Source organism: Saccopteryx leptura, chromosome 1, assembly GCF_036850995.1.
Source record: "Saccopteryx leptura isolate mSacLep1 chromosome 1, mSacLep1_pri_phased_curated, whole genome shotgun sequence".
Lineage (NCBI taxonomy): Eukaryota > Metazoa > Chordata > Mammalia > Chiroptera > Emballonuridae > Saccopteryx > Saccopteryx leptura.
The window spans coordinates 30,452,223-30,465,276 of NC_089503.1; the positions used below are offsets into that span (position 1 = coordinate 30,452,223).

The 13,054-nt window shown below is 33.4% G+C and overlaps 1 protein-coding gene across 2 annotated transcripts in view; it reads right to left on the reverse strand.

Annotated features, from left to right (window-relative positions):
• ELP4 (elongator acetyltransferase complex subunit 4) overlaps positions 1-13,054 on the reverse strand; it is a 206,282-nt gene that overhangs the window by 133,956 nt on the left and 59,272 nt on the right. For both annotated transcript variants that reach the window (XM_066363833.1, XM_066363839.1), the window contains exons 6-7: positions 9,764-9,848; positions 4,747-4,935 (exon numbers count right to left, since the gene is read on the reverse strand). In XM_066363833.1, coding sequence (XP_066219930.1) covers positions 4,747-4,935; positions 9,764-9,848 — 274 coding nt within the window. The remainder of the gene's footprint in view (positions 1-4,746; positions 4,936-9,763; positions 9,849-13,054) is intronic.

The following is a 13,054-nucleotide window of genomic DNA, read 5'->3' on the forward strand; positions in this document are numbered from 1 at the left end:
TTCTATATCCCCATGGGTGCTGAGAACAGCGCCTGCAATAAATATGTGTTGAATGAATGAAAAGTTTAATTTTCCTTAGTCAATCAATCACCATTTAAACCCTGGCTTGGAGTCTGCAGAGATGGCACTGGCGACAGTGGAGAGGAAGTTGATGTATGATGTTAAAAAGAGTCGTGTTAAAACTGGTACGATATTCCTAAGATTTAGATGGCCCTCTGACTTCATCCATGCCTCCTGGTCTGTTTCAGACCTAACCTGAGAAGAACCTGACCATGTCTTTCAAAATAAGAGGCAAAGAGCTAAAGAATTCTATTGCTTTTATGGACTTGCATGCTGTTTTTTTGTGGCATGATCTCTGCACAAATTCTGTTTTGGAGGTTTAAGTAATAATAGTGAAAACGACACTTGTTAACATATATTAAGTGGCTACTATGTGCCAGCAATATATCAGCATGTGTTATTGATAATCCTCTAAACTGGATACTCTTTGCCTCTTTTTTACAAATCAAAAAGCTGAGGCTGAGAGAATTAAGACTTGACTAAGACCATATAACAACTACCTTAGGTCTATCTGTCTCCTAAAGTCCAGGATCTTTCTGGCACTGAATATGATGACTATTACTTTGTATACAGTTTTTTTCTTAATTTTGACCCTATTTTAGTACTACTATCTGTGTGATCTTGGAAAAGTCACTTAAAATTTCTGTGCCTTACTTCCTTATCTTTAAAAGGAAGACAATGATAGCATCAACCATATAAGGTTATTATGAGGATTAAATAGTTTCTATATGAAAAGATGTTAGGACTAAAACTGGCCCATAGAAATCACTATTTAAATTTTTATTAGATAAACTCACAGTCCCCTAGTTTTGTGTGTTTATGTCTTCGATGAACTCAGTAAATGAACTGCTTCCAGTTCTTAGCCTTTTTTAGTCTCTTTCCTTTGTTTAAACATTGTGATTGTCCTTACCAGTCTTTTAGAGTTATTGAGAGGTTTATTTCCTGTTTATATCATGACTGATTTAAGCAAACTATTAAGTTTCATATTTTTTTCCTAATTATTTTTATATAAAAATAAATATATAGTCAGATGTCATGTTCAAAGAGCAAGGAAATAATTCATTTGTTTTTTATAGCTCAGTTGATGATAGGGTGAAAAGATGACTATATTATAACTAGGCAAAATTGTCCAGGGAAGTGACAGTTATCAATGTCTGACCTGATGGTTTTCTATTTCCATTTCAAAGTAGCTTCTTTACTGATATTTTCTAAAACAAAAATTTAAACTATATCTATTCTGTCACATAGAGATTTAAATATATCTATAAAATGCCAACATTTAAATATTAGTATTCAGATATCCAGTCCACCTCATCAGCTCAATCATTATTTAATCATTGGCGAGATAGGATCACTTGAGGTCTTTTGACAGTGTTGCTGCTGGTCCCTTACACAAAAGCTAGAGAAATCACTGTCACAAACATTCACAGTGGGTACAGAATCTTTTCTCTAAGTAATAAAGATGATCACCACTAAATGGCTTTTGAAAAAATCCCTCCCCGCCCCTTTTTTTGCATAGGTCCCTGTGGAATACATAAAAACTACATAAATACCTATATTTATTTTGTAACTGTTTTTTTTTTTTTTGCTTCCAATTACACATAAGGAAATAGGTGTCCATCTTTTTTTCCTCTCTTGTCTAGAATGTAATTCTTTACTTTAAAAATACTGAATAATAGCAATGTTAAGCCTAGAACTTATTTTCCTGATGGAAAGTTACTGCTATCGCAGGTAGTTAATAATAATTTAAGACACACAGAATGTAGTTTGACAGAGAGGAAAGAGTTAAACAGAACTGAGTTTGATACTAGCTTTAAGTGTGTAATAGACATGTGGCTTTAGAGAATCACTTCAGTTTAATCTTCTTTGCAATTGATATCACACCAATCTTGCAGAGATTTTGTGATGATTAGGGAAACTGGAAAACCTAACAATGAAGATGGCGGAGTTCAGAGTCAGGGGTTAGAACCGTGGATTAGAACATGACTGACCCTGCCACTTATTACTGTATGACTTGGTGAAACAGAGGCAAGAGTTGTGGTGCAGTTTCAAGGACATAATACTAGTATAGAGCATGCATACAGTGTGTGCCTAATAAATACTTGAAGTACAGCATAGTTGTAGTAGCAGTATGAGTACCAGTATTTTCACTGCTATCTGACAGGTCTGTTCCATGCTTATTCATTATCATAATCAAGAAGTTCCTTAAACCTGACCAAGCTATTATTAAAGCATTAACTTAATAATGACTTAACATCATTAACAACGTGAACAATATAAGTACGTGTATAATGTCTAAGATGATTAGAGAAAGGAGTTCCCCTGTAGTATTTGTGTGATGTTAAACTCAAAAGAATAAGTCAGGTTCAAGCACAATCTATGAAAAGCTCTTAAAGAAAAACTGAGTTATCCTTTTATGACTATTATAAATAAATTCTACTAGCTAGAGTCAAAATTCATTTCTTATTTATGCTGAACTCTTCACTCATAAGACTGAAATATACTATATATACTGTATATAATTAATATAAGTAACTGACATTTTAATAAACTTGCCATTTGTATATAGGGTTTGGGAATGTTGAAACAAAGATATTAAAATCACATAAATTTAAATGAAGATCCAGGTGGTTTTAGCAATCAAATATTAGAAATGATTTCCCAAGTAAGAATCAATATCCCTTCAACATTTATTGAACATATATAGAAAAAACCTAGGTATTGGGCTAGAAATTTTTATACTTTATTGTATTTAATAATATATTATTATCATAAACCTAAGCTAGGTAAAAGGGAAATTACAAATATGTGGCACTGCCTTTACAGAGACCACAATGTATTAGATATATAAGATTATATGAAATCATTTATTTGAGGTAGATAATAATTACTTTGGTATATAGTACTACTAACAAAAAGAGAACTAGTGAATATAAATTGAGTTCACATATAATTAGGATGATAATAAGCCAAAAGCTGTTTGAGAACACAAACTAAAGTATAAAAAATTCAAATCAGAATACATCAAACCATTTGAAAGAATAAAACTATAAAAATTTTAGAAGAAAACACAAAAAAAAGAATGGTGGAGGGCAATGGCTGGTAAAGTGGTAAAACGGGGAAGAGAAACCACTAACCATTAAAAAAAATAGAGAAATTAAACTTCATCAAGAGTAAAAACTTCAACTCTTCCAATATTGTTAATAAAATAGAGAAGACAAATAAAAAACTAGAAGAAAAGATTGCAAAGCTATACCTAAAATATGTACAAAATTTTAAAACTTGATAATGAGGAGATAAATTTTAAAAAATGGCTAAAAGATTTAGACAGAAGAAGATGGGCAAACAGCCAACAAGCACATAAAAAGATGGCCAACAATATTAGTTATCCTGAAAATGAGAGTTACCACAGTGTCACAACATTTCACATGGACAGCAATGACTGAAACAAAAAAGACTGAAAATAAATAGTTTTGGAGAGATGGGCTTTCCAGAGGCACAGGGACGTCTACATAATGGTCATAGCAGCTTTATTTATAATGACATTAATCTAGAAACAAATCTCCACCAGTATGTGAAAAGATAAAGAAATCATGGTATAGTCTTACAACAAAAAACTAATGATAAAAACAACCTCGCCACTTATGTAACACTGTGGATGGCGATATTAACCATTGTGAGTTTTTGATACTGTGTAATGAAACGTGTGTTTGGAATATCTGCATAACTCAGGGAAACAATACTTTCCAAGTGATCAAGGAATGATATTTCAATATCGTGAGCTGCTATCATTATTATTTTGCTATTTCCTAGAGAAGTAAAGCAAAACTCAAAATTTCTATTATAAAAGTAGGTCATTTCAAATAAAGTGTTTTCATATATGTATTAGAAAAGTAAATAATATAAAATGTACCATCTTATCCATTTTTAAGTATACTTGTCATTGGTATTGAATATGTTCATAATGTGCTACCATCACCACCATCTTCAAAGCTCTTTGCGTCCTGTAAAACTGAAACTCTGCATCCATTATGCAATAACCTCCTCCCCCAGTCCCTGTCAAGCACCATACTGCTTACTGTCTATGATTCCGCTACTCTAAGTATCTCATATTAATGGAAACACAGTATCTTCTTGTGACAGTTATTTCACTTAGCATAATGTCCTCAAGATTCATCTGTGTTGTAGCATATATCAGAATTTCCTTTCCATTTAAGAGTGAATAAGAGTCCATTGCAATATTTGCCTCATTTTGCTTATCTATTCATGGGTTGAGGAATAATTAATTTGCTTCCACATTTTAGTTACTGTGAATAATGCTGCTATGCACATAGACATACAGGTATCTCTTTAAGACTTATGTTCAGATCAGTGTAGTATTAATTAAAAGATATCACAGCAAAAAGAAACCTCACATCACAATGACGGATACTAGCAAGTTCACAAGAAAGCAGAGAAAAATTTAGTAAAGATGGACTTACCAAATATTCACTGTATATTAAAACCACAAATACACAAGAATTTAATAATCTAAACTAAAAGACATTTTGTTGCTCTTGTGTTTTAGGCATCTGAAATCTCTTTCATCTAAGGGACACATGAAAACATCAGACTCCTAAAGCATTTGTATTTTGCTCTTCACTATGTACCACTAATTAGGGGAAAGTGGTTTTGAAAAGGTCTTACCTGGATAAGATGTGTTGGCATTGTGATGATACAGGCGGAAAGAGACGTTCGCAGAAGACCACGGAGAATGTAGAGGAATTTTGTAAGGCTGTGACTGTTGTCACAGTGTTCTGTACAGCAGACATCATCTCCCCACAAAGGTGAACCGAGATTCTGGATTCCTATTTTTAAAATGTTTTTCTGTTTTTTCTAAGGGAAAATGGAGGAGAGGTAAACACATTGAGTTTTGTTGACCAATAATAGGATACCTCTTTACTTTTGGAAGATCTATATTTTATTTACAACATATCAGAGAAGTAATGTTGCTGTGGAACAAAGCTTTACATACAAAAACTATAAAGAAAATCTAGATTACAAGAGTTAAAATAACACTTTTTTTCTTTCAGTTTTTAGATTTTTATTTTTTTATTTATTTTAATTTATTGCATTTACATAGATTCTAGTGTTGCTCAGTTTTTAGATTTTTAAAAGCATATCACAAGCCTTAAGCTTTTACTTGTTTCTAAAATTTAACAGTGACCACTCTAAGACTTTGTTGGGGCAGTTAAAATATATAACAAATCAGAGTTAATAAAGAAAAGCTAATAGAGAGCTTATAAACCATTCTTAGTATTACAAAATTCTTTCAATAAATAATAAATAGCTCAGTATTTGTAACTTAATTCATGTCCATAGCCTGATTGTTTGAAAGAGATTTTAAAATGTTTTGATTTTATATTTTACACTTGCCTCTACTTTTTCGTCTTGAAGCTATTGTTACAATAATAATTTAAATTCAACATGTTTCATAAAAGTTTACATGTGAACATTCAGAACTCAAGCCACTGATACTAAGTTCATTAAAATAGTGACCAATATTTCTTAGGGAAACAAATATTTAAAACCATTACATAAAACCTAATATGACTGTCAAAAAGTGTTTGCCAGTAGATGTATTTATAATAAATTCTACTGTTTGGGTTATTCTAACTGAATAAATGTTTCATAAATGCTTTTTCTTTTTTTGCAATCCAGCAAAATTTCTGGGCAAAGAAGGATCTCAGCAAAACCTGGCAAGTGAAAATAACTGAGAGATGAGAAGCATCAACTCGTAGTTGTGGCACTTGAGTTGTTCATTGTTTGTTTTCTCATATGTGCCTTGACTGGGGGCTCAGCTGAGCCAATGACTCCTTGCTCAAGTCAGTGACCTTGGGCTCAAGCCAGCAATCTTTGGGCTCAAGCCAGAGACCACTGGATCATGTCAATGATCCCATACTCAAGCTGGTGAGCCCTCGCTCAAGTTGGATGAGCCTCAGGGTTTTGAATCTGGAACCTCAGCACCCCACATTGATGCCCCATCTACAGTGCCAACACCTGTCAGGCTCCTTGTATTCTTTGAGACATATAATCATTTTGGAGGTCATGTAATAATGGGGCATACTGTGAGGCATAATAAAATTTTAAAAATAAACTTCTGGCCTGACCAGGCGGTGGCGCAGTGGATAGAGCATCGGACTGGGATGTGGAGGACCCAGGTTCGAGACCCTGATGTCACCAGCTTGAGTGCGGGCTCATCTAGTTTGAGCAAAGCTCACCAGCTTGAGCCCCAGGTCACTGGCTCGAGCAAGGGGTCACTCGGTCTGCTGTAGCCCGTTGGTCAAGGCACATATAAGAAATCATTCAATGGACAACTAAGGAACCACTATGAAGAATTGATGTTTCTCATCTCTCCCTTCCTGTCTGTCTGTCCCTATTTGTCCCTCTCTCTGTCTCTACCACAAAAATAAATAAATAAATAAATAAATAAATAAATAAACTTCTGCTGACAGCTGAATGATAATTAAGTTTATTCCTATGAGAAAGGATACCTAAAATATTTATGGTAATCTGATATTCAAATTAAAATCAATGTTCAAATTTTTTTATTTCATATTTCTTAAATATGTGAAAATCAAAACTTAAAAACAAATGAAAATATGGTAGTGATTTATAAATTTCTCTACTCTAAATATCTATCAATGAGTTATACTACTTAACTATCAGAGTTAATTACTGTATATGCTAGCATATACTATTCTGCTCCTGAGAGTTTATTTCTATGTTGCTTCCAACTGCTTTTATTTGAAATGTAGTAATAATAAAAAAACAACTTTCCTTTTAAACAGGTTTTATTTCAGTATCAGAACATTATTTTGACTCAAGAATAGTTTTTTTTAAGTAGTGGCTGATAGATGAATTATAACTTCTTGAACTCTTAAAATTTCTGAAATAGATGTATAGACTTGAGAATTTAGCAAATGATATAATCTATAATTTAACAAAATGGAGATTCATTAATGATATTTTAATTCCAAAATAATTGAAAGTATATTTTTGTATTAAGTTACTGGTATATTTTCATTTAATTTAAAATTTTTTTTAGCATTCACCATAGAAATGTCTGCCTCAACCCTGTTCAATCTTTATGAAAGTCAAGAGTTACAAAACCTCTGGTTCAGAGAGAAACCAGCTATAGTTTATTGTCTGTCAACATTCACGAAATAAAATATTGTTTATTAAAAATGGTGTTTTTTTATTTATTTATTTATTTTTATTTATTTAAATTTTTTTTGTATTTTTCTGAAGCTGGAAATGGGGAGAGACAGTCAGACAGACTCCCGCATGCGCCCGACAGGGATCCACCTGGCACGCCCACCAGGGGCGAAGCTCTGCCCACCAGGGGGCGACGCTCTGCCCCTGGGGGGGGGGGGGGGTCGCTCTGCCGCGACCAGAGCCACTCTAGCGCCTGGGGCAGAGGCCAAGGAGCCATCCCCAGCGCCCGGGCCATCTTTGCTCCAATGGAGCCTTGGCTGCGGGAGGGGAAGAGAGAGACAGAGAGGAAGGGGGGGGGGTGGAGAAGCAAATGGGCGCTTCTCCTATGTACCCTGGCCAGGAATCGAACCCGGGTCCCCCGCATGCCAGGCTGATGCTCTACCGCTGAGCCAACCAGCCAGGGCCTGTTTTCTTTTTTATAAAAGTATTTTGGCCTGACCTGTGGTGGCGCAGTGGATAAAGCGTCGACCTGGAATGCTGAGGTCGCCAGTTCAAAACCCTGGGCTTGCCTGGTCAAGGCACATATGGGAGTTGATGCTTCCTGCTCCTCCCTCCCCCTTCTCTCTCTCTCTCTCTCTCTCTCTCTCTCACTCTCTCTCCTCTCTAAAAATTAATAAAAGTAAAAAATAAAATAAAAAAAAATAAAAGTATTTTAAAGACTTTATTATTCGTTTTAGAGGAGATAAAAAGAGAGAGAGAAAGAGAAGGGGGAGGAGTAGGAAGTATCAACTCCCATAGTGCCTTGAGTGGGGCAAGCGCCGACCTGGAACGTTTAGGTTGCTGGTTTACGGTTCCAGGTCGATGCTGTACCCACTGCCCCACCACAGGTCAGCCCTAACTGGTGTTGTTTTCATACTCAAATAAGCAACTAAGAAAACAAACCTTTTGGCCCTGGCCAGGTAGCTTAGTGGATACAGCCGTGTTCTAGCACACTGTGGTCTCGGGTTGGATCCCGGTCAGGACATGTACGAGAAGCAACCAGTGAGTGCACAACTACATGGAACAACTAAGTGGAACAACACTTGGTGCTTCTCTCTCGCTCTCTTTCCCTCCCCGCAACTCAAATCAGTGAAAAAACTAAAAAGGAAAAAGAAAACAAATCTTTCATTCCATTCCAATAACAGCTGCCTTATTAAGGGTTGCCTGAATAGATGTGTGTGTATACATATATATGTGAGGGCATATACGTGTATATTTACATGTATGTAGGTATCTTTTCCCTATTGTTTTTGTTTTTTTTCAAAAAATTTCTTGCTCCTACAAGATGTGCCATCATCCTGCAAGAGCAGCAGCTCTGCACACTGTACCGTAGGAACTGTTATGACATGCCTGTTTCCATAGTTACCACAGCGACTGGGGAGAGGTGTCTGTCAGGGACCAATTTACCTCTCCAGACGGGCACTGCCACCAAAGAGAAGACATGGTGCCCATAAATCTTAGCTAGGACCATAAATGGAACAACAATGAACAAAACAAAACTATACTAAATACCAGGGGCCATCACAAAGTGTAACGTTCATGAAAAGCCATCTGTAAATGAGTAAGTTTTACTACACACACAATCATAAGTATTTTCCACCTGCTATTAAACTGATGATCAAGACAAAATTAAAAATTATTTACTTTGCCATGGACAAGTTGTTAAATATAGCAGTAAAGTTTATAATAATATTTTTAAATATATGATTAAGCACAAAAAAATGTAGTTGATAACACCAAAATTAAGACTTTTGGCTTCTTTATCTTCTTCAATAAAAATAATGGTGCTCGGGAAATAATTCTGCTAAAATAATAGAAATGAAACACAAATCTTTAGCAGCCATAGCAATTAAAATTACCGAGGAAGAATTCTGGAACGCATGGTATCTAGAAATAAAATTTCCCTAATTTTGTTTAAGTTAAACTAACTGGAACATCTTTAATGGCAGTAATTTGGAGAAATTTTTTAAAAGTTACAGAAAATAGTTAAGTTATAAAAGATTTTAATATAGCAAATAAAAATGCATTTTTTGAGACTACTCAAAGCATACTGTATTAAAACATAAAATCTTAAAATAATTCTTTCTTGTAAGGTAATTCAAAATTAAGGCCTGAATGATAGCAATATAAAAATTTAGATAGGAAAGTACAAGAGTTGGAGAGATAAGGGTAATTTTCAAAATGTGGCTACTTATTAATTCCAGGTATCATAAATACATATTCTAAAATAGTTCATGTTGACAATGTATGTGTTCATCATATGTGCACTCACTGAGAACACAGCTAAAATCTACCTCTACATTCACTGTTAAACTAACGCTGCCTGTGCTCCACTTCTTTACATCTTCTGTGCCTGGAAACAGCTTGCTCATTGTTGATTATCCTCAGACCTTCTGGGTGTACCCCTAGAGAGCTTGAAAACAACATTACATACAGGACTATAAAAGGCTTTGAAGGTACTCAGTACCTGGGGATTGCATCCATCAAATCCTTCCTCATAAATGATTTTCTGGATAAACTGCAGCAGCTTTATGTAGCCAGGGGTCAAAGAACTGTTGGTAAGAAATGGTTCAAATACATAAATGGGCTTATTACACAGGACATACAAATGTAAACTAAAACAGCAAGTAAATAATTAAAAGGTATACAGTTATGAGATTATTTAAATATAATAAAAAAGGAGCCAAAATGGTATTAATAATTATATTTTAAAAAGTCAGTACAATCAGGGAACAAGATACAATGCCTTATATTAACTAGCTCAGTGTTCTTGCCACCATGGGAAGATAAAAATCTGTGGAGACTAAGATGACTTAATTATGTCAGGCTTAGTTACCTCCAGGAAAATTAATGATTTAATGAAGCAGCCTAGAAGATGAAGCCACTCTAGTTTTTCAGGAGTAATCATAGATAATTAACACAGAGTTAATGAACTGCTATGCCAAGTATACCTGAATCAATGTACTGGTCACCTGAGCTCATCTTCCATCAAAGTTTTAATTTTCTTAGAACAAACTGCTAAAATAATGTTAATTCAATAGCTTGCATTAAGACAAATGAAGACAAGTGAGTATAAACTCCCACTTCATTTGTAAAAAGGGACAATAAAATGAATGTATAAATTTAAGTGAACTAAATGAATTATTTCCCACATGAATATCAGCATTAATGTTACTATTTTAAAATACTTTACAAATGCTATAAAACATCTCAAAGAAAATTCAGTAAGCATGAAGAAAATCTAGTTTAACATGAACTGAATTTAAGATTCTTCAGAATGGACAACCTGTGTGCTATGGCTGAACATTAAATGTCAGGATGATGAAGTTGTCGAGCACAGCTGGTTCATAAACATTACAGTGCCTAATGTTATAGAAGCTGTGGCTGACCTTAAAAATACAAAAATATCTGCTTTACTGTGACCCTAAATAGAGTGAACACATAGGCAGAATAAATGCGAGAATGAAAGAATGAAATGTAATTTGAAGCATACATACAACATTACGGAACATAGAAATTAGTAAGTGTAGCAGACTCCTTAGTGTGCAAAATCGATGGCTGGTGGTTCAGTAAAAATATATGTGCATCTCTGTAAGCATTTTATTGAAGAGTCACACCTAGCCTCAAAGTATCTACCTACTAAAAACCAAAAAGAAAACCCAGAGGAAAGAATCCTCTTCTGTGCAAAACAAATATGGCTCCAACAGAAGGGTCTGAAGGTATAGTTATTTCTCATATAATCATTTTTCCATTTTCAGTGAAAATACTACTAATTACATGAATACATTTTTCTACTTCTGTGAGTGAAGAAATGGGACTATAAATAGTGATATTCCATAAGGGCAATGATGTGATTATTTCAAATCATAACATATATTTGTCCTGGCTAGCTCAACTTTCTGAACACAGTGTTGCTGTTTGAACACAACAGATTTGATTCCTATCTGGGTCAATTAGCTTTGCACAGGGGGTAAAATCTGCTCCAAGGTCCCAGATTATGAAATGAATTGCAGCCAACCATTTGACGAATGTCACTATGGGTTAAAGGAGGGTAGATCAAGAATATATTCAGTGCATCCTAATCCACCAATAATGAACCTATCTAAGAAAATTGTTATTTCACATGTGAAAAGTTTTTAAAGCATTTCCCTTCTGCCCAAAATTGTTCAATAATAAAATCTGTCTTAGTAGTAAATTTGTTATCTGAATACACATAATTTATCTGAAAACTTCTTAGTTTTATCAGTTGCCACCATTTTCTGACCAACATGATGTTATTTATTTTACATTCTTACTGTCTGTTAAGATAACTGTGGTAGACCTAAGATTCTCTTCAAAGGTAAAGGGGTTTCTTTTGATACGAGAACAAAAATGAACATAAAGCTAATACATCTTAATTTCTTTCCTTATTTAACAATGATATAAGTAATCTTAATCAATCATGTTTAGAACTTTATGAATAACAAAATAAATTTCTCCAAACTAACTAGATTTTTAGGAAAATAAATACTGGTAACAAGATTAAATATGGAAAAATAAACACATTTAGGTGTATTGAGAATATTCATTTTTGTATACATAAAATTATAGCATTTAAAACTGAACCACTTCATATGGTGCTGATAATAAAATACTAAGTGTTATTAATCTCCATAAGATACATTTGTTTGTCAGCAATACTTATAATATATTTTTGGCTGAAAATAAATATTTTCTATTTTCATTTAAGTACTTATTTTATTAAACTCCCTTTAACTTTGAAAATGTAATTTTTTTTCCCTAACAGTCTAGTAATTTATAAAACAGGAGTTACCAAGAAGAAAACCCAGTTACAAATATGACCCTGGCTTTCTTATGTTTCCAAACCTTTCTCAAATGTTAGGTTATCAAAGTATTTATGATATGTTCCAAAGCTACAACATTGCAAATTATGTATACTACTTGACATGATTTTCATAATTTCAACAAATTTTATAGTACAATGATCTAGCTTGAGATTCCACAATATCTTTAAAACTATAACAATACAAAGATGAAAATATAATTATTAGACATTTAATTTTTACCTTTAAATATCAAGCATCTACAATTTTCTTTAGTTAAAAAATATTGTTCCATGTACATTATTCATGTGTCTGTTTATATTATCATGTTATCTGAAAGAAATTTATTTCTTTATATTAATATCCTAACATGGAAAAAGAAACTCAGTGACACAAATGTAAATCTATATGTTGATGACAAGGTTTAATATTCTTTTAAAAGGTGATATAAAAAAATTTTGCTATCAATATCAGCAAGAGGTCCAATGGACATTTTGTATTAGAGAAATCAACAAATGGCATTGGTTTTCTTGTAAAAAGTAATTTTTGTCATTAAGTCTCATTAAGAAAGATATAAAAATCTGCTGAAGGAAAGTGAGTCAGCTGTGGTATATCTAGAAAAGAAATCAAGTAGATATTTAATATATGTTATGTTATGCTCTGTTATAGTAATATATATATGTTATGTTTTGTTTTAGAATTTTTTTTATCTTCTCAGTTTGTAAGCAAGCTTTCCAATTTAGATGTAACATTATTTAACCAATCTATATTGACAACTGTTAGGTTATTCTCAGATTTTCAGTATGATACACAGAGGTATCATGATCATTCTTTGTTAACTTATGTTATTTCTTTATGATAAATTCTAAGAAATGGTAAAATGGGAACAATGATAATGTACACTTTAACTTTTGATTCTCTTTCCTAGAATTGTT